A 23,373-nucleotide genomic window follows, 5' to 3' on the forward strand; every position below is an offset into this window, starting at 1 on the left:
AACTTTCCCTGAATTCTAAATAAATCACAGACAGTGTCACCAGGAAAGCACCATCACACCACCTCCTCCATACTTCACGGTGGGAACCACACATGCAGAGATCATCTGTTCCCCTACTCTGCGTCTTACAAAGACACAGTGGTTGGAACCAAAAATCTAAAATTTGGACTAATCAGACCAATGGACAAATTTCCACCGGTCTAATTCTTCTTATTGGTGTCCTTTAGCAGTGGTTTCTTTGGAGCAATTCCACCATGGATGCCTGATTCATGCAGTCTCTTCTGAACAGTTGATGTTGAGATGGGTCTGTTACTTGAACTCTGTGAAGCCTTTATTTGGGCTGCAATTTCTGAGGTTGGTAACTCTAATGAACTTATTCTTTGCAGCAGAGATACCTCCGGGTCTTCCTTTCCTGTGGCGGTCCTCATGAGCCAGTTTCATCATAGCACTTGATGGTTTTGTGACAGCACTTGAAGAAACTTTCAAAGTTCTTGAAATGTTCCATATTGACTGACCTTCATGTCTTAAAGTATGACTGACCTTCATGTCTTAAAGTAATGATGGACTGTTGTTTCTCTTTGCTTATTTGAACTTTTCTTGCCATGATATGGACTTGGTATTTTACCAAATAGGGCTATCTTCTGTATACCAACCCTACCTTGTCACAACACAACTGATTGTCTCAAACGCATTAAGTTAACTTTTAACAAGGCACACCTGTTAATTGAAATGCATTCCAGGTGACTACCTCATGAAGCTGGTTGAGAGAAAGCCAAGAGTGTACAAAGCTGTTATCGAGGCAAAGGGTGGTTACTTTGAAGAATCTCAAATAGAAAATATATTTTGATTTGTTTAACACTTTTTTGGTTACTACATGATTCCATATCTGTTATTTCATAGTTTTGATGTCTTCACTATTCTACAATGTAGAAAATAGTAAAAATTAAGAAAAACCATGGAATGAGTAGGTGTTCCCAAACTATTGACTGGTACTGTATGTTGAAGGTGTAGTGGTAAATGATCTAATGCCAAGGCACTTTCCCATGTCTTCTTAATATTAAGTGAAATTAGAAAAATAACTGAAAATGATTTAAGTCTGACAATAGAACTACACACAAATGCAGTGCTAACAGATACAACATGCTTTCCCCTCATAAAACTATAGAAAAGTGCAATGTGAAGTGCTAGGCAATATAAAAATATAAATATATTTGGAAACATCTTGAAATCTGAATTTGAATACAGCGTATGTTCTTGCTCGCTTTGAGGATTTTGGAAAGCCAATATTTAAAGTAGCACACAGTAGTTACACCTTAATATCGCCATTTTTGTAAATAGAGCCTATTGATCAATCAACATGTGAACTGTAACTGAAAGCTGGACCTAAGATACACAAGTGTCATCTAAGAGCAATGTGTAGAGTGATTGACGGAGAATGGAAGTCTATGGCTCTGTGGCAGGTGGTGGTTCTTCCAGGCCCTGCAGTAATTCGGCATACGCTGTCGAGTTCATGTAGCGTGGGTATGAGTCTCTCTGCATCAGCGTGTAGATCTGCTGCTGGGCATCTTCAAACGTGTGGGACGTGGGCTCCAGCATGTTCTTGTTGATCACGTCTCGAACACGTGAGTCCAAACTCACCTGGAGAAGTAATTAAACAACCAGAGAAGTTGAATAAGAGCAGTAGCGGTCTAATGAATAACTGTAATAAGTCGGAGGTATGTAAAATCTAGAGTAGTCTTGCTGAAGCAAGTCACACTAATGAGAATACTCTATGGAGAAAGCATTTTAGGCTTACAGCTATAAACGAGCACAATTATAGGATACTTCAGTCTCAAGAAAGGCCAAAGCGGTGTAAGCTCACCTCTTTAGGGGAGAGGATAGAAATGAAGTCCTCATAGATCTGTCGTACTTTCTCCTCCACCACAGTTTTGTTGGTCTCCTTTTTGAGCTCTTCGCAGGCCAACCAGAACATCATGTTCTCTTCACTAAACTCTGTCCTGAGGAACTGTCGGAAGCAGCCCCGCCCTGCGGGGCTCTTCATCAGCCTCTCAAACGACATGGTCCATATTGTCGCATCCTCCAGAGTAGGCTTGGGGCTTCAAAAAAGGGACCGTGCTCTTTATTTCATACAATAGATATAGTTCAGAATGTTTAATGTTGACGTTTCATCTCTAGCTCTATATAATTACATATAGAACTCAAAACATTACATCACATATTAGTAATTTAGTAGGATCTCTGTGTCTAGAGATTTTATTAAACAGTCTCAACCATATCCCCTTGTCTTGTTTTTCCTAAACTATGTAGCTAACCCTATAGGGTATATTTACTGTGTAGTGCTGTTACCTGTCATCACAGTTTGCGATTCCCTCTGCCCTCCTCTCATAGGTGCTTCTTTGAATCCTCTCATCCTCTGTCATAACAGTCAGACTGAAAAACATTGAAAAACGGAACAGAAATAGAAAATGTACTGTATGTACAATGTAGGGTTTTCGGCTATTGTCAATTGCCGTGGAGGGCAGCAGGCATGTTGTTTGTTCCAAACTGTGAACAACAGTGGTGGTAGGTGCACATGTCCCGGATGCGTGAGTTCCGCAGGGAGGGCTTGTGTAAACACTACTGTTATCCAGTCCTTAGAGATGTGCTGGAGTTAATTTAAACACCAAGTGTAGCAGTCACCTGTAGCCTAATTAAAGGCAGGTGAGAATCCACCACATCTGGGCTCTCCAGCCACACACTGTAGCTCTGCGACAATTAGCACAACTTAATTGAGGTTGATGTGGAGACAGAGACTATTCCCACTCCCTGAGGTGTGAATTAGCATGCTCTTATTCTGCACACAACAGGTAGTGCTGTCCTAAGAGAGCAGTCAGAGGAAGAGGCATAATCCTTGCTTACGTATACATCTATGACTTCAAAACATAAATGTCCCTGTGGGTTTTGTCCACAGAGACCGTGTGTAGCTGACAGATGCTCCGTTTTTATGCCTCTGTTTGTGTCCTGTGCAGAGTATATTGTACAGTGCATTCGGGAAGTATTCAGACCCTTGACTTTTTCCACATTTAGTTATGTTACAGCCTTATTCTAAAAATATTTTTTTCCCTCATCAATTTACACACAGTATCACATAATGACAAAGCAAAAACTGTTTTTTCTAAATTTATTACAAATAAAAAAACAAAATACCTTATTCAAACCTTTTGCTCTGCGACTCGAAATTGAGTTCAGGTGCATCCTGTTTCCATTGATAATCCTTGAGATGGTTCTACAACTTGATTGGACAATTAAATTGATTGGACATTATTTGGAAAGGCACACACCTGTCTATATATGGGCCTATAGTTGACAGTGCATATCAGTGCAAAAACCAACCAATGGACTCTCTGACAGAGCTCCAGAGTTCCTCTGTGGAGATGGGAGGATGTTCCAGAAGGACAACCATCTCTGCAGCACTCCAACAATCAGGCCTTTATGGTAGAGTGGCCAGACGGAAGCCACTCCTCAGTAAAAGGCACATGAAAGCCCACTTGAAGTTTGCCAAAAGGCACCTGAAGACTCTCAGGCCGTGAGAAACAAGATTTTCTGGGCTAATGAAACCAAAATTGAAGTCTTTGGCCTGAATGCCATGTGTCATGTCTGGAAGAAACCTGGCACCATTCATACGGTGAAGCATGGTGGTGGGAGCATTATGCTATGGGATTTATTTCAGTGGCAGGGACTGAGAGACTAGTCAGGATTGAGGGTAAGATGAATGAAGCAAAGTACAGAGACATCATTGATGAAAACCTGCTTCAGAGTGCTCAGGACCTCAGACTGAAGTGAAGGTTCACCTTCACTAAGCACACAGCCAAGACAACGCAGGAGTGCCTTCGGGACAAGTCTATGAATGTCCTTGAGTGGCCCAGCCAGAGCCCAAATTGAACCCGAATGAACATCTCTGGAGTGACCTGAAAATAGCTGTGCAGCAACTATCCCCATCCAACCTGACAGAGCTTGAAAGGAACGGCAGAGAAGAATGGGAGAAACTCCCGAAATACTGCTGTGCCAAGCTTGTAGCATCATACCCAAGAAGACTCAAGGCTGTAATCGCTGCCAAATGTGCTTCAACACAGTACTGAGTAAAAGGTCGGAATACTTATGTAAAGTTTTTTATTTTGTAAAAATGTGCTAAAATGTCTAAAAAACAAATATTGCTTTGTCATTAAGGGGTATTGTGTGTAGAAGGATGAAGCAAAAAAACAATGTAATCCATTTAGAATAAGGCTGTAACATAACAAAATGTGGAAAAAGTCAAGGGATGCTTAGATATGCAGAAAATAAACATATATTTTTTAAATAGAATTAAGTATAATGATTATGGCTCTTGATTGCAGGAAAGACCGTTTCAGGTGTTTGAAAAATGCTAAATTCTCCAACTTTCTGACTGGGGGCTTAGTCCCACTCCAGACCACTCCCCAGCCATCTTCACATACTTGGTGCCCCCTCAGATTTTTGGGGTGCATGACGCCCCTGCTCCGGAGTGCAGAGTTTTGGTATAAGCATGGTATATATAATGGGCCCAATGGGCCCTAGTCAAAAGTAGTGCAACATATAAGGAATAGAGTGCCATTTGGGACACAAACCCTTACTATGGATAGTATAGTGGTACCTACCAGGAGCAGCTGCAGCAGCAACACCAGCAGAAACAACAGGCATTGGAGGCGTTGGTGGGCATATTCCCCATCCTGTGCTGTGATTGGAGGACACTGGCCGCGGCTTCCTGGTGCATTTGCATCTGTCTCTTGTGCATCTCCAGCCGTCTGACCCCATGGGCTGCAGACCAGGACACACAACACCACGCTGAGGTTGTAGGTGAGACAGACTCACAATACTGCAGACCCCCCGCCCCCCAATACAATACAGCACACTGCACTAGGCTATACAACCTGGAAACTCGAGTTGGTTCAGATAATTCCCACATAGAATGCAGGCATCAGTCATCCATCCGTATACTTGTATCCATATCTTCTTGTAGATAACATTGAGGGAGTGAAAAATATGCCATTTTAAAGACTTGTACACAGTGGCGGATTTAGGTATAGGCGACATGGGCAGCCTCCCAGAGCGGCATCTTTCCGGGGGCGGAACGGGGCGCCCACACACATTTTTTGGAATGGTGACAATTGCGCGATCGGTTTTCTAGAGCTCATTTACACGCCACGTCAATGATAGCATGTCACCGTGTTGTACTGTGGGTCAATTAACCTTTTCGGAGTGGGCGCCCTGATTCTAGTTTGTGAGCTAGGCAGGCTACTGCCTGGGAAGGTCTCCCACTCAGAAGCAGGAGATGGGGAGGGAAGCGACCTCAGATCTCCCAACTGGGAGCCGGAGATAGCAGGAGCAGTGGAATCTATCAAATAGCGCACCTCTAAATTTGTATAGTACTAATGCAATTAGTAAAATCAGACACACTACGAAATGCTACCAAATAAACCACAATTCATTCATAATACTGTGAATATATAGTTACACAGACATTTGTTGCATTTTCTTCTGTTTTGTGCGAAATCGTTAAGAATAATATTAAACCAGTCTGCACACCACCAAGGTGAATTGGTTTGGTCTTGACTCTTGGTTAGCAGTGTTGGGGGATGGGTAATGTATTGATGCTCGAGTGCCAAATCAACACAAATTTGTTTCTATTTGTCTTTGATACTTATTTTTGATATTTATGAGTCATATTTGGGGGGTGGTTCGCCCAGGGAGCCATACAAGCTGGAACCGCTACTGCTTGTACAAAATCTCGAAACCATGTAAAAATCGTAGCCTACTGAGGGAATCCCCACGGCATGTCGTCACATCAGCTCGAGCGCGCATGTCTTGCGGAATGCTCTGACCACTTCAACAGAGCAGAATGATTGCTGTGCGAACTTCTTTTCACTGTTAAAGCGATAATTTATTATAGCGAGAAATGTAGTACCGGCTGGCTATGCAAAATACCGTCACGACATTACATACATAAACATATATAAGCTATATCTAAGCTATTAAACGCCTATTACCAAGCCTAACATTCACAGGATCAAATCATTTTAACGCGTTCTGGGGTGAGAAATGCATGGGATGAGAAAGACGAGGCGTTGCTGCCTCCATCCAAGCATCCTCAGACACAACACAGATGGAGACTTGGGGGTTAGAGCGCTGTTGTTTTGTTTTTACCATTTATTAGGTTAATCAATATTGAGAATATTTTAAACGAAATACTGTATGCTGACAGTATAATAACGCATAAGGTGTATTTTTCTTTCAAGATGGAGAATATGTCATCTAATTATCTGATGCAAATGATGACTACAGCAGCAATAAATAAATACATGACCATTCAATTCGGTAGCTATTTCCAAAAGATTGAACGAGATTGTCAAGAAACCATGCTGGCAATAATTATCTAGTTGTCCATCATTTTCCATTAAGATTGCTGAATCTAATTCAAATTTTGGCATTCAATTATATTTCAAAGCGGAAATCCCAATGTATCTGTACTCACTGTGTCACCATGAATGCCAGAATACAGGTGATTCTTGCCTCAATCACAACCGTCTGCACTGTGTTGCAATTCGTTTGCTCCATGCGCATGCGTTTTGTTTGAGTGCAAAAAAAATATGTTCTGCAGCTGAATCGTTGAAGGGCAGACCAGTTTTTCCTGGAGGCTTCAAGCAATGTTTAATGATGCTCTCATAGCCTCATCTGTAGCAAAGCCTACTTCAACCACTGAATGAAACCTATACACGATCCACCCACCATGAGTAGCTAGGTTTCCATCCAATTGGCGGCAGATTTTCATGAAAATATTCTAAATTCCACATGTAGAAAATATGAGCAATTTAACCAGCACTAGAGTTGTCACCAAACGGACTCGTTCCAGATACAAATCAGTGCGTGATGACATAGTGCACACAAAAATATTTGTTTCGCTTATTTTTTCATTGTACCAAATAAAATGTCAATCGCATTTTCCAAAACTGTTGCGTTAAATAGCAATAGCCTTCTCTGGTTTTGGCACGTGCGCTCTAGGCAACACCAGTGCGGGTAGACTGTGCGATTAGGCTAGTCTACATGATGAGATTATTATAATTATAACATTTGTATTTGTCAAACAGCAGTCAAGCATCGATCTGATCATCGTGTCTCCAGAACAAGACCCTCGATATGTATTGGAAAAGAGCATCAAGCTCATCACATTGCACTTTCACAACCCTGTGAAGTTCATCATCATTTATTTAATCTGTAGCCTGATAAACTGCATGGTTTCCTGACAGGTCGCAGTGGGAGGACACAACATGTCTTTTATTTGTATTTATTTGTTTTACCACACAACATGTCATCGCGTGACTCCATGTGTACTTCGATATGATGGTTATTGTATCAATATTTGCGCATGAACGCGTTTCCTCCTAAATTTCTCGCATAATTAATTTTACTGACATAAATAGATCCCACTTTGTCGAGCATATTTTGTTTTGTAGACATTTGTAAAGTGTACCGAAACATTGTATGTTTCCATTATGCCTGTCATGACATGTTTTATCCAACATATACTTTATGCGCATAAACATGTGGGATGGAAACCTGGTTAGTGATAGAGATTTTATTCTATAAATTCATCATCCGGATACAGTATACCCCCTCTGTAATTCACATAAAGACCACAAGATGCCACCAAATTATTTCCCCCAAACGTACCCTGGCTTGCCACTGCTCATGCTCAACAAAACATTTCCTCCGTGTTGTCACAATTTTTGGAGGTATTTCAAGAAAACGATTTTGTGAGAAGTTGATCACATTTTTTGAAAATTTGAAAAACTTGTAGATATATTCCAATGAAGTTAGATCTCTAATTGTTTTTTAAATATGCAAGTAGGAAAGCCTTAAAATAAATAATCCACTTGTTTAGAGGGTAAATGTAGATATTTGAGTAAAGTAGTAATATGTTGGATGAGTGTGTTGAGGGCAACTAGCCTTTTAGCAATTTTACACAGCATTTTATGTCATTTTGATGGGATAGCTAGCTACGTTTTTAAGACGGAGCTTTTCAATTGGCATCTCTCCCCCTGTTTTCAGTCATAGGTGTGGACTGGATAAGGTGTGAGTAGTGCAGGAGGTGGGCTCATGAGTTGTGCTCCAATTTGACTGGGGATAGCTTTATTCGTGACCTATGTACAAATTAGAATTGTGCAATAGCAGAGCATAAGAGAGTTGCCACATCAATGTTACAGAGTTAATTTGTTAAGTTATTGTTATTAAATGTTATATTTAATTTGAGAAGTTATATTATATTTCCAATAAATACATTTATTTATGAATTAAAAACGTTTGAAAACCTTTTGCTCATGAATGTCATTTTAAAGACTGCTGGGATTTAAAATCTTGCATTATTTAAATTAGATTTAGTGCAATTGTACATAATGGAATGTACGGGAAAGGAACTACGAAGAAAGAACAAAGAAAATTAAGAAAGAGGGACTTTACATCAAATCTCCTCATAGTGAGGTTAGTAATGGTGACATGTGCAACACCATATTTTATTTAAATAATTAAAATGAGACAACAAGACTGTTACGACTTCTACAAATGGTGCGGTGGAGGAGTCAAACGCAGAGAGCAGGATATCGTACGTGAATCTATTTATTCCAACGACAGCGGAGACATGGACATGCCAACACTAGGGCGCATGAAACAACCCGTCCAAAATACACAGGACTAAAACTGTCCGGAAAATAATGAGATAACACTCGTACACCAACAACAAAATAACAGAGAACAAGCCCGCACAAATACACAGCGGGCCTCGTGCCCTTAAATAGCCTACAAACAACACTAACTTAAAACAGATGTACCCAATTAAACCCAATAAACAGAAACAAAAGGAAAGGGAATCGATGGCAGCTAATTGGCCGGCAACGACGACCGCCGAGCGCCACCCGAACAGGAAGAGGCACCATCTTCGACAGGATTCGTGACATAGACTTAGCTTTTAACTATTGTTAGTAAATTGAAATCTGGTATCAGGATAAATATAACAATGAGTCACCGATTTTTATACTATGCATTTTTTATTAGCTAAGTAATAAATGGCAAATGCAACTTTCGTATATACGGGCTCACTGTAATACCACGCAGGGCAGAACAGAGAACTGACAAGACGTATGTAAAACAGTATTCTTTATACTGTGATAGACAGTTCCAACCCGTCTGTTGGCCTATCACAGTAGAGACTGGGCGTGGTTTAAACTTGTCCAGTCTATTGCAGGCGCTCAGGCGGGCCTCGCCTCTTGGCGCTTCTGTTGATAGATGTGAAGAACATCCAGGCTCTCATGCTCCATACCGTTATCTCGCACCTGGCTCCTGTTATCTAACAAAAGACCTCTTGTTCTCGCAACACCCCGCTCTGAATGTGCCCCCTCCCAACTAATTTGAACAGTTCCTGGCTTCATGCTTCTCTGTATTTTTCCATCATGAGAAAGTCCCATGGCCCTGATACTTTTAACAATGTTTCAAGTCAGCTATGTTGCATAACACATACATACATCCACACAAGCCAACAGCAGATAATATTCAATCATATATATGGTAATGGCTATAATGTAAAATACAGGATCCAACACTATTACTTACTAAATAATTTCTAAATCAAACAGAGTAAATGGATTTTAACACACTTGGGTGAAACCCTTTGCCATAATCTTCTACTGGTGTCAGGTTTCAAACGTAAGACCCAGATGCAGACGATGTCAAAGTAACAATGTTTATTACAGCAACATGGGCAGGCAAACAACATATCAAGGCAGGCAGGGGGAAGTAATCCAGAGGTGGGGCAAAAGTGCAGGATGGCAGGCAGGGTGGTCAGGCAGGTGGGCTCAGAGACAGGCAAGGCAAGGCAAGGCAAGGCAAGGCAAGGCAAGGCAAGGCAAGGCAAGGCAAGGCAAGGCAAGGCAAGGCAAGGCAAGGCAAGGCAAGGCAAGGCAAGGCAAGGCAAGGCAAGGCAAGGCAAGGCAAGGCAAGGCAAGGCAAGGCAAGGCAAGGCAAGGCAAGGCCCAAAACCAGGAGGGTGAGAAAAAGAGCGACTGGGGGGGAAAGCAGGCACTGAGACAAACCACTGGTTGACTTTACAAACAAGACGAACTGGCACAGACAGATAGAAAACACAGGTGTAAGTACCCAGGGGATAATGGAGAAGATGGGTGACACCTGGTGGGGGGTGGAGACAAGCACAAGGACAGGTGAAACATATCAGGGTGTGACAACCGGGGTAACTGGCACACACATGGTTACAGCCTTTTTCTAAAAATGTTTGTCATGAAAAAAAAACTAAGTCTGAACTGTAGCCATTAACTTCCCTTTATGGTTGATTTGCCTAAGTATGACCTTCATCCACATACCTTTTTTTTCTCCAAACATTTCCTTTTTTTGTGTCAGTAATTAGACATTGTTCATTGCCTATGCAATGGTGTGGGTCATTGAGATGTGAGGTGTTAGAATTTGTGACCCATGTCTTCCATGATACAAGGCCAACTGTGTCAGCCAACTCACAGCAGAAAACCATCGCACTGCCTTGGAGCGCCTGGATTTGGTCTCTCTTTGCGTTACGGCAGTAGGAGCCTACAGCCACAAGAGAGCAGCAGCGATCTATGTTAAAATGCACAATGCAGTTTTCATAGGACTTAATGGACGCTGTGTGGAATTAATTTCCCGATGGAGCGCGAAGTTAACAGATCTCTTTGCTGCTAATACGAATGTTAAAACCCATCTATCAACACGTGTTTCGTTTCCAAGTAGAGAATGGTCTTATCGAAGACTAAGGTAGGCTTAACTCCAAGACAATGTCCATTAGTCCTCTGCCTACGTTATAGCCTGCTTAGGCCTACATAGGTGTATAGTGGTGGCACCCATGCAGCACCAAATGCCAACTAAACTGTGTGGGTTCCTTTGAATTCAGCCGTGATTGACTATGTCAGAGAGATGAAAACCGTACAAGCCATCAGGGACTCTCGGCAAGAATAGATTCCTCCATCTGTTACATATCTCTATCCAATAGATCTGGTTTTAATGTGAATTGAAAATTGGTTTCTCTGTTTATTGAGCTTGAAATTCAGCAGGAAAAAAGGACTTGTGCTTTTATACATACATAAGCGAATAGACAAAGGCGACTCTATAGTGAAACAATCAATCAACTGTACTTGTTAATCATCTCTGCATGTTCACTGAACTGTAACAATCACCATTTTGCCAGTAGCCTATTGCAAGTTTGAGTGTTTATGCTAATGTGTGGGTGTAACTGAATTTGTGTGTTTGTGGGTGTGCGTGTGCATGCTTAGGTGCATGCATAAATGCGTGCATACTGTCACGAATCCCGTTTCCTGAGTCTGTTTTTTGCCTGTGTTCTGTCCTGGAGTGTTTTTTTCCGGCGTACTGGAACGCACCCTGTCTGGTTGCCGGGCAAGGTAGCCAGTTGGGAGTTCTGATTACCCGCACCTGTATCCCATCAGGTATCTGCACACCTGGTCCTGATCTTCATCTCTCCTCTTCATAAGCCCGGACCTGACATCCATTCCCTGCCGGATCGATAGCCATGAACAGTATGTCGTGCCATAGAATCAGCCTCAAGTTGGATAGAATTTTAGTAAATTTTTTTTTTACATATTGCTTACCTCCGTTTGTTCTGTCTTCAGTTACTCACCCGGATCATTTACCCCATTCCCGCCTGGTCGTCGGAGAATTCCGCTACCCCATTGGATCCACCTATTTACTCCCATCAACTCACCACCGCTGCCCGCTACGCCACCTGGATATATCTACCCATTCACATTCACTTGTAAATAAATACTCACCTTCTTCCTACTCTCCTGGTCTGCTTCTGGGTTTGATTTTGAAAGAACGTGACAGAACGATCCGGCCAAGGATGAACCCAGCGGACCTGGACTCCGTTTGCCATGCCATTACCCAGCAGGGGAAGATATTGGGACAACACAAGACGGTGCTACAGGAGATAGCGGGTTCAATCCAGAACTTATCTGCTAGCTTGACACAAATCCAGGATCAGCTCAGTTTGCCGGCGATTCATTCACCACCTGTTTCAACCATTTCACCTGCCGTGTCTGGTGCGGTTTCCTTCCGCGAACCCAAGGTACCGACGAAATATGAAGGGGATTTGGGAAGATGCCGTTCATTTCTTATGCAGTGTGGGTTAGTGTTTGATCTGCAGCCCCATTCTTACGCCACTGACAAGGCTAGGATAGCCTTTGTTATTGAACTGCTGCGTGGAAGAGCTCTGGAATGGGCTTCAGCCGTTTGGGAACGACAGGAGACCTGCATGGCTTCATACCAGGAGTTCACGGGAGAGATGAGAAAGCTTTTTGACCATCCAGTCCGAGGTAAGGACGCAGCTAAACGTTTGTTCACTCTTCGCCAAGGAGCTCGCAGTGTGGCAGACTTTATGATCGAGTTCAGGACATTGTCTGTGGAGAGTGGTTGGAATGAGGAGTCACTACAAGCGGCTTTTTACCAGGGGTTGTCGGAGCAACTCAAGGACCAGCTGATATCCTATCCAGAGCCTAGTGACCTAGACAGCTTGGTCACTTTATCTATTCGGGTTGATAATAGAGTCCGAGAGAGGAGGGAGAAGCAGTGGGGCCCATCCAATCAATCAGCAACTCGGTTACCATTCGGTTCAGGAAGTGAACCAGAACGTATTGATCGTTATTCCCCACACGGGATTAGTGGAGGGGTCTTGCCACCAGATCCTGAACCAATGCAAGTGGGGCGACACGGGCTAACTAAGGAGGAGCGCCAACGTAGACGTGAGACCAACAGCTGTCTCTACTGTGCTCAGGACATTACATCTCTGCTTGTCCACAGCGCCCGTTAAACTGCCCGGCTCGCTAGTTTTGGGAGGAATTTTAGCGAGCCAGTTTCAACCTCTCAAAGATCCTGTCAGACCCCGTTTTCCTGCGACCCTTATGAATAAGGATCAGAGCTTAGAGATGAACGCTTTTATAGATTCAGGTGCCAATGGCAGCTTTATTGATGCCGACTTGGTGGAACAGCTGGGGCTTTCCAAGGAGCAATTGCCGGAAGCCATTGAAGCAACTACTCTGAACGGCAGTAGTCTGGCACGGATCACTATGAGGACTGAACCAGTTAAGATGTTGTTGTCGGGGAATCATTCAGAGTTTATCTCCTTCTTCATTCTGTCCTCGCCCCATGTTCCTCTGGTTCTTGGTTACCCCTGGCTGAAGGAACACAATCCCTCGTTTGATTGGGTGACGGGTAAGGTAACTAGTTGGAGCATTGATTGTCATGCTAACTGCCTTAGGACTGCCTGTTCTCCTGCTGTTTCCAGTCAGGTCAGTGACTCTGCTCCTCCTGATTTGTCCCTGGTTCCAGAAACATATCACGAGTTGTGTGAAGTATTCAGTAAACAGAAGGCTCTGTCCCTTCCTCCCCACCGACCTGGGTCGAAGAACGGGAAGGCGGACGCCCTGTTCCGGATGTTCTCCAAGACTGAGGAGAGTGGGGCCAAGACTGAGACGATTCTTCCCCAGAACGTTGTCGTGGGAGCCGTTCACATTCACTTGTAAATAAATACTCACCTTCTTCCTACTCTCCTTGTCCTGGTCTGCTTCTGGGTTCGATTTTGAAAGAACGTGACACATACATGTCTTTGTCCATCTCATGAACTTCTTGACAATTGTAAAGTTGGTGTTGCAATATGCAGACATCTAGTGTCTAGGTTTGATGAGGAAAATAATTAGGTAACAGGGTTCTTCTAAGACAGATACTGTTGAGCAGATGTTCTGACGCACAAGCACCTGTCCTGAAGGACATCCCCACGGTGTTACATTACACAGCACTTGGAACCGGTGAGGACCGAGCTGGGAGGGTATTTTATTAACTGTCATCTCAACTGTCTCCTCTTCGATCCTATTAAGAAGGTCAAAAGAGGGCTTTATCGCTTGATAAAATAGCCGTTGTGTGTCTGTGTGTTTCAGAAGAAGAAGAACATCTATCATATAGAATATCTTATCCGTGCTTCCTCATTTCACGGTACAACACTCTCTGTGCAGTCGGTCTCTCCCCTGAAGCTGAAGTTGCAAATATGACACTGGAAATATGTTATATGGTTACTGGGAGATCCGCAGAGGTGGAATATCTATCCCCCTCTACTTTATATGACAACTGGGCTATAAAATACTTTCAATTTAATGGACCTCTGTTTCAGGTCTCTCTCTCTACTGTGTGTGTGGGGGGGGAGGGAGGGGGGGGGGCGAATAGTAATCTTTTCAGACTGATAGCTTCGCCTATTAACCAGGCTATCGGAGCCCATATAAGTTATATCTCCTCTGAGAAATGTATTACAGCAGCGTATGTGAGAGTGTGTAATATTTCATATCAAAATAGTGAGACAGCACATCTGAGTCCCTCTCAGTAAAGATTTAACCCTGCATTGAGGGTTGTTTTTATTGTGCATATGTGAACTGCCTGTAATATACTTGACTTAAATGCATATTTGATCATTTAATTTGTCAATAAACCACAAAATCCATGACACTAATGCATTGAAATACACATTAAATACATCCAATAATTGTCTTGTGGTTCAGCAAAATATGGCATATACCTCAGCTATAGGCTATTCAGGCCAATGAGGCCATATATTACTATAACTGCATTTCTGTATGTGACATTATGACCTCATGGTTTGACACATGAATCAGGCGCTGGCAGTTTATGGTTCTTTGAGGAATTCAATTCACAGATAGCCAAAATCAATTGGAGGGATAGTGGCATATGTGTAATTGTCAAATGTTTGAATATTCAAGTTGTAAAATACAGAACTTTAAGGTATACATTTTTTGCATTTCAAAATGGGGAAAAGTTGCAAATTCATAAGCAAATTCAAATTCCTATCTCAGAATAACAGAAGACCTCTCTCTAATGGATCCTCTTCATTTTCCTCCTGGAAAGCAATTGCCATTTGTCCATGCTTCAAATAGAGCGGGTTGGCCTGAGCTGTTCAATGCTGAGGGGAGGCAGTCTAAGGATGGGAGGCAGTCACTTAGGCAGCTCCCGAAAGACTGTCCCTTTGGCCAAAGAGTCACTTTGTTGTCAGAGACTATAAGACCAGGATTACCCTCTGCTCCATACCTTTTAAATCCAATATCCAGTGTATGCATGCCGGAAGTAGCCTGTGTCTCAAGGATGTTGTGAAATAATGTTACACGTGAAGTGGCCAGGTAAATAGACACAAGTATTAGCATTTAGATTTGTATTCTGTTGTCGAACATGTGAAGAAATCGCAAAGAAACGTGGAACAATATCACACTTTTTACCACAATGTTAATAATAAACTGTAGATTAAAGATGAACCAAAGAGTGCGCTGAGATTTGTAAGCAAGTACAGGGAGTGAGTTTCTTAATTAATAAATAAACAAAACAATAACCACGAAACTCAAACACCAAACCGGCATGAAACAGAGTCCATAACACCTGATGAAGGAACCAAGGAGAGTGACAGATGTAGGGAAGATAATCAAGGAGGTGATGGAGTCCAGGTGAGTGTCATGAGGAGCTGGTGCGCTTGACGATGGTGACAGGCGTGCGGAATAATCAGCAGCCTGATGACATAGAGGCCGGAGAGGGAGTATACGTGACATTAACTTTGTTCAACCGAATGCCACTTTCCCAATTCCCATACTGTGCACAATGTTGTAACAGATATAACCCGTAAGAGTCTATTGACGCACCCGTGCTTCAATCTAAGTAACATAATGAAAAAGTCCCCATAAAAATCTGTCCGTTTAAACTAACATTTCTGTTTTTTAGCATGGGCTGCATCTCAATCCAAGCATCTGCATATGTCGGCCTTCCCAGACCCATCGGCAGAACGAATCAGTTGGACTGGGGACACGTTTTTTCACTGGACCTTCTATGTGTGCACAAGTTTGTGCGTTCATAATTTTTAAAATGGTTGTAATAGTAAAGACCATAGGCAGCTCCTGAGTTTCAATTTGGACCTTTTTGCCTGTCCACGACCATTTCTCTTGCCTACCCCTTTGGATTAATAAACATTGTAAGACTCCAACCATCTGCCTCCTGTGTATGCATCTGGGTCTCGCCTTGTGCCTTGATAGAAAGGGGTTTATTTACAACCTCTGGGGTATAAAATCTTTGGGAATAGTGGTATAGGAGAGTCTGACATATAACCCCTGATTTGAGTTCAGTCTTTCCCAATGAAAACCAAGAGGGGCCTACCTTCATCCTTCATGACAACTAGCATATTCCAGGCCCTCAGAGTTTCCTGCGCCAGTGAGCTCGGGACAGAAAGCTGTTTCCACTGGATACATGGGGTCATGATTTTGCAACATCGTATCTGTTAGGAGTGTGTATTGGAGGCGAAGTCAGATACAGCAGAGCAGAGTGTAGTGAACAGGTTCACTTTTTATTCCGGTCCAAAAAGACAGCACAAAGCAACATAAAATGGGCCCAAACACGGAACATAGACAAAAAGTAATGCGCGTAACAATATTTTTACCTTTATTTAACTAGGCAAGTCAGTTAAGAACACATTCTTATTTTCAATGACAGCCTAGAAACAGTGGGTTAACTGCCTTGTTCAGGGGCAGAACGACAGATTTGCACCTTGTCAGCTCGGGGATTTTAACTTGCAACCTTCCAGTTACTAGTCCAACGCTCTAACCACTAGGCTACCATGCCGCCCCACTAGGCTATCCACAATTCCAAAATACACGTAACACAAACAATCTTACAGAAAGACATGATGGGGAACAGAGGAATAAGTGCATATGGATTGATTGGGGAATGAAAAACAGGTGTGCAGGGAACATGGCAAGAAAGCAGTTTTTTTATGACATTTCCACTGGATATATGGGACCATGATTTTTTTGCTCTTTCACATGGCTGGGTGATTATCGAGTCCGAGAGTGTTGGGAAGATTTTTCAAATACTGAGTAACTATCATTCACAATGGGTGTTGAAAAAGAGACTTTGTTGACTTGAAGAAAAAATTAGTGGTGTAGGTACGTGATTAATTAAGGCAATCAGAAATCAGACTTTGCCAAACAGGCACTTTCCTACATGTGCATGCATTCTGGAGAGAGACACACAATATCTTCGCCACACAACCCCTCCCCTTCTTCTTGATGTAACATTTTCAATTATACTTAAGACACATTATCTTTGTACTTAAGACACATGTTTTAGACGCTTTTCACTGACAGCCGCAACTCAATCAGCTAGACATATTGCGACGCGCACTTCCCAAATCGGGGGCTTCCTAAAAACAATATAGGTGATATATTTTGTTGATACCTAAAGGGGTCCTAAAATGCTAAATGAAATGGTAAATGATCCATTATATGACCGTCTTAAAACGATTCCATATGTTAGCTTAGTAGACCCCCCCCCAACCACTTAGACTTTTAGAGCTCTAAGTTTTATTGGTTCTTTAGTTTCAAGAAGAGTTTTAGGAGAGAGAAGTGACTGCTGTGTTTCAGCAGAACACAATGACATGGAATTGCCTTTGACCTGGACATGGAGACTTTTAAAGAGCGGCCATATTGGAAAATTTGAACATTTTCATCATTTGATATTTCTTACTCTTAGGAAATCGGCCAGCTCTTGAGTAACAGATCATAGTTAATCTGGCTACAGTGGCAGTTTGACCACGGGAGTGGTCATATCATCAGTCATTTATGTGTCAAGGAGAAGGGGACAATGGGCCTAACACTGACAACAGTACAAAAGGCATGATGAATGGAGGTTGAACGGACTGCTGATCCTTTAACTGAAGGATGACACTTGGAAATGAATGCAGATTAAAAAAATCGTATTTCCTAAATGTCAAGAGATACATAACCTCACTCTATCTGGACTGTTTATTGATGTCTTTTAATCAAGCACAGACACAGTCTATCTTAGACGGATCAGCCTTCCCAAAATCTTGAGAAACACCATAGTATTGTTCAGAAGTCCAGATACTATTGATGTTGTTGATACTATTGATACAAAACAGTATAAAACTTTTTCTGCAGTTCTGTACTTTGGAGGGCCATTAGTTACATTCAAATTCTAACATATTTATTTGCTCAGTCGAGAGAATTGTACCCTTACTTCCCTCACCTCCAGATGGTAGCAGTACTCTCTAAGATTCTGGTCATAATTCCCCCAACATTGTGTTATTTGTGGTCCCTAAATGACCATAGATGAACATGCTGACTGAGCATCTGTCATGGGATACTTTGCAGGCAAGATAAACCACATTTCTAGGATTTGCAGAAAGTATAGAACTTTTATCTTTACTCTGGAGTTGAATTATTAGATTTATGTTCCTCTCCTCGATTTTCTGCTTTCCGAGTGCCCTGCACAGTGAATAATGCTTCCCGGATCTGCAGCGTGTGTTTCTGCGGGTGTGTGTGTATGTGTGCGTACATGTATGCTTGTGTGAGGTAGCGAGACTGCATACATTGACTGTGCTGTCGGTTTGCTTTTCCTCTTCCTCCCATCTCCCCATAACAGTAGAGGCTCCTCAGATGAGGAAGGGGAGAACAATCCTTATCAGTGAATTTCATGTTTTTTTAAAATAGTGAAACATTTACATAGTTATCCTTTTTTAGATAGAACTGAACTAAATATATTCACGTCACCAAATAATTGATTAAAACACACTGTTTTGCGATGAAGGTCTGCAGTAGCCTCAACAGATAGAGAGAGAGACTCAGCTGTATGTGAGCTCACATTTTTCAACATGTTTTTTACAAAAGGATAGATTTGGAGCTTGGCCTTCACTCCAGATCAAAACCTACAAAAAGATTATTGCTACCAAGGTTTCAGTTTTCCAAGCTATACGGAGGGTACTCTAGCAAACAAACAGCAGAGACCTTAGGACACCATCCTGTAAGGTTTGACACTGGTAGACGAGACGCAGGCACAGGGAGTACATTTAATTAACAATGGACATGGAACAGGACAGGACAGCGTCTGGACATGAACACATAACGACATTAATGCAGACACAGGGAACAAATGGGTGAGCAGACAGTTATAGACAGGGCAATCAACAAAGGGAAGGAGTCCAGGTGAGTCCAATGAGCGCTGCTGCATGTAATTAGGGTGACAGGTGTGCGTAATGAAGGGCAGCCTGGCACCCTCGAGCGCCAGAGAGGGAGTGCGATAGCAGGCGTGACAGTACCCCCCCCTAGGGGCGCCACCCGGCGTCCCACCTGGGCGAGCCTAACGGGCTGGCCGAGGCATGGGAGCCTGATGGGCCGACTGAAGCATGACGTGGAGTGGGCGCCTGCCGAGCCCACCGAGGCAAGAAGACTTCTCGAGCCAGCTAAGGTGTGGAAGCCTGACGAGCTAGCTGAGGCACCCCCGGGTTCCCTCGGCGACGGCATCTGGATCCGACGTCACAAACCAAAACAACAACAAAAAACTCCCTGAAGATTCATTTAGTGGTCAGCATTCTGTAATGATCGACGCTGGTAGACGAGAAGCAGGTACAGGGAGTGAAGATTTAATTACAACGGACATGGAACAGGACAGCATGAGTCCAATGAGTGCTGCTGAGGGTAATGATGGTGACAGGTGTGCGTAATGAAGGGCAGCCTGGCACCATCGAGCGCCAGAGTGGGAGAGCAGGAGCAGGCGAGACACCATCCAACCTGGAACTGAGCCAGCTCAAATGCTGATTGTTGCGTCATACCGAAACTGGCAGTTCTAAATAAGCGTTCTAAATAAGTGTTCCAATCACACCGCTTTGATCTTACACTACAGGGACCACTGTAGAATGATGACACCCGTGTGTTGGTACGTGTGAAAAGGTTAAGGAAGAGTGTTTTGAATACTAATGTTCACCTTAATGGTTATAACCTTTTACGGGAAGACAGATCTTCCAGAGGTGTGGGAGTAGGCTATCTTTACCAAGGATCACCTTCAGTGTTCGGTTGTCTCCACCAAGTCTGTCTTCGGTCGTCTCCACCAAGTCTGTTTTTGATTTGTTGGTTATAAGCATTATACTTTCAAATAGCTCTTTGTTGACAGGGTGCTATCATCCTCCATCAGCAAAGGCCTATACCCTACCTGCCCTAAGCTCTCTCCTGGCCCCTTACACTAAGACTGAATTTGTCCTGCTTGGTGACCTAAATTTTGACATGCTTAAACCCCCTGACCAAGTCCTAAAGCAATGGGACTCCCTAAATCTTTCTCAGATTATTATCAATCCCACAAGTTATGACTCCAAACACCCAGAAATGGCTACTCTCCTCAATGTTATCCTCACACATAATCCTGATAGGTATCAGTCTGGTGTTTTCTGCAGCTGTACATAGTCTATTGGTAAATAGCCCACCCATTTTCACCTACCTCATCCCCATACTGTTTTTATTTATTTACTTTTCTGCTCTTTTGCACACCAATATCTCTACCTGTACATGACCATCTGATCATTTATCACTCCAGTGTTCATATGCAAAATTGTAATTATTCGCCTACCTCCACATGCCTTTTGCACACAATGTATATAGACTCCCTTTTTTTTGTACTGTGTTATTGACTTGTTAATTGTTTACTCCATGTCTAACTCTGTGTTGTCTGTTCACACTGCTAAGCTTTATCTTGGCCAGGTCACAGTTGCAAACGAGAACTTGTTCTCAACTAGCCTACCTGGTTAAATAAAGGTGAAATAAAAAAAATAAAAAAAATGACCTAGGTGATCACTGTGTTACAGCCTGTGTTCGTAATGGCTGCTCAGTGAAACGACCTGATTTGTCATAGACAAATCTTTAATGAGCAAGCCTTCTTTCATGAACTGGCCTCTGGAAAATGGTATAGAATCAGCTTGATCATTTCCGTCGAAGATGCTTGGACCTTCTTTTTTATATTTTCAGTGGTATTGTTAGCAAACACGCCCCAATAAAGAAAATGAGAATTAAAAACAGGTTCAGCCCCTGGTTCATCCATGATCTTGCAGAGTTACTCCACCTCAAGAATTGCATTTGGCCAAGGCTCAGCACCAATCCAGAAATCTAGCAGTGGCTTCTGATTTAATAAAATTTTCACAGAACCGCTTGTTGCAATTTTGATGAGGCTCTCTTGTTCAGTTATCAGTAAGTGGACTGGAGGCAGGGCATGAAAGGGATAACGAATCCAGTTGTTTGTGTCATCCGTTTTGGGAAAGTACCTGCGTAATTGTGTACCCAACTCACTCAGGTGCTTCGCTATATCACATTTGACATTGTCCACAAGCTTGAGTTAATTTGCACACAAAAAGATCATAGAATAAGGGGAAGAACTGTGTTTGTCCTTGTTAATGCAGACAGAGAAGAGCTCCAACTTCTTAATCATAGCCTCAATCTTTTCCCGCACATTGAATATAGTACCTGTAATCCTAGATTCAGATCGTTCAGGCGAGAAAATACATCACCCAGATAGGCCAGTCGTGTGAGAAACTTGTCATCATGCAAGCTGTCAGACAAGTGAAAATTATGGTCAGTAAAGAAAACTTTAAGCTCGTCTCTCAATTTAAAAAAGTGTCAATACTTTGCCTCTTGATAAACAGCACACTTCTGTATATTGTAAAAGTGTTACATGGTCGCTGCCCATATCATTGCATAGTGCAGAAAATACACGAGAGTTCAGGGGCCTTGCTTTCACAAAGTTAATCATTTTCACTGTAGTGTCCAAAATGTCTTTCAAGCTGTCAGGTATTTCCTTGGCAGTAAGAGCCTCTCGGTGGATGCTGCAGTGTACCTAAGTGGTGTCGGGAGCAACTGCTTGCACGCTCGTTACCACTCCACTATGTCTCCCTGTCATGGCTTTTGCGCATTCAGTACAGATAGCAACATGAGCAGCAGCTACGTTTGACTACATATGGACCGTTAGTGGAATTCCCGCGAGAGAGTAACAGTTAATGTGATTGGATGTTAATTGTTTGACAAGGCTGCCTGTATTTGACATTGTGTTGTTATTTCGCTGAACACTAGATGGTTCAATTTCACAGGTAGTTTCTGTCCTCCTCTGGGTACATTGACTTCAATACAAAATGTATGAGGCTCATGGTTCTCACCCCCTTCCATAGACTTACACAGTAATTATGACAACTTCCGGAGGATGTCCTTCAACCTATTAGAGCTCTTGCAGCATGAACTGACATGTTGTCCACCCTACGAAAGGATCAGAGAATGAATCTGGTACTGAAAGCACAGCTAGTTAGCACTGAAGTGCACAACATTTGGTGAGCAGTTTACTCAAAAAGAGCTAAAGACAATAGTTGAACAGTTTTGAACAAATTCATTTCTTAACAAATGAAGGAGAAGAAAGAGAGATGGAGAGAAAGAGAGATGGAGGATTTGAATGCAGCTATCTAGTTTAGCCTACACAAACGCCCAGCTCACACAGAAAGAGTTGCTATGTTAGCTAGCTGGCTATGGCTAACCAACACTGGAACTCTTCCAAGTCAAGATACGCTTTTGGTTTTATACATTTACTGTCACCAGGGCCCCCCAGTGTAACTGCTAAACTGCTTGCTGTCTCTACACTTTACTGCATGATTGTAGCGGGTTTACGAGCACATTAGTTCTAGTAGCTACGACAATGTCGGTAGGCTGTGTGTAGCAGTTAGCAGTTATGATATGAAGGTTTAGCTTGGAAATTTTTGTTTTTTTGCCTGGTCACAGACAGCTGATTTGATGTGCACTGAAGTCCACAAGCAAAGGAAAAAGGTGAGAGGAAGAAAATGCGTAGAAGGAACTCTACAACAAGCAAAATTATCATGTAGCTGCCATGAAAGTTAACTATATTTGAGTGGGGGGTGGGGGTGAATTTTATTTCTTAAGCAAACATAACTAAATCTGTGATAAACATACCTTAATTTGTCCAATAGAAAATCTTGTTTGCAACTGTTGGACTGTGCAAGGGTGTGTAAGGCCATATTAAATGTGTCACTGTCTGCCACCTTGATTACTCTTATTTTTCTCTCGACCTGTGCACCTACTTTGCAAACTTTAATTCATAGGCTAGGTTGTATTAACCTCATGTAGTAGCCTAAACCTATCAATGTTACATTGAGCTAGCTGGTGAATGGAATATGAATGACAGTCATCCAATATGCTGAAATAAGGCCATGCTCATTAAAAGAAATCGTCCACCCTCATCTTAAACGTCACAGACTGCCACTGACCTTTAAAATAGGGAGGAGTAAACAAAACAACCTCTTAATATACAGTATATGAGGGTCAGTTGCCGGTCAGTTGTGTTTATCAGATCTCAGTAGATGACTGAAGTGTTCTCGCTATAAATTACGTCCAGCTTATAAAGGCT

The 23,373-nt window shown here is 42.5% G+C and overlaps 1 protein-coding gene across 1 annotated transcript; it reads right to left on the reverse strand.

Annotated features, from left to right (window-relative positions):
• Positions 1-948: 948 nt before the first annotated feature.
• On the reverse strand, positions 949-6,577 carry LOC135523147 (regulator of G-protein signaling 20-like). The gene is made up of 5 exons (XM_064949871.1): positions 6,527-6,577; positions 4,653-4,812; positions 2,347-2,430; positions 1,862-2,096; positions 949-1,638 (listed from the first exon to the last, which is right to left on the reverse strand). The coding sequence occupies exons 2-5, from the start codon at positions 4,787-4,789 to the stop codon at positions 1,444-1,446; spliced, it is 651 nt and encodes a 216-aa protein (XP_064805943.1). The 5' UTR covers positions 4,790-4,812; positions 6,527-6,577; the 3' UTR covers positions 949-1,443.
• Positions 6,578-23,373: the final 16,796 nt, after the last annotated feature.

This window comes from Oncorhynchus masou, chromosome 30 (assembly GCF_036934945.1).
Source record: "Oncorhynchus masou masou isolate Uvic2021 chromosome 30, UVic_Omas_1.1, whole genome shotgun sequence".
In the NCBI taxonomy this organism is placed as follows: domain Eukaryota; kingdom Metazoa; phylum Chordata; class Actinopteri; order Salmoniformes; family Salmonidae; genus Oncorhynchus; species Oncorhynchus masou.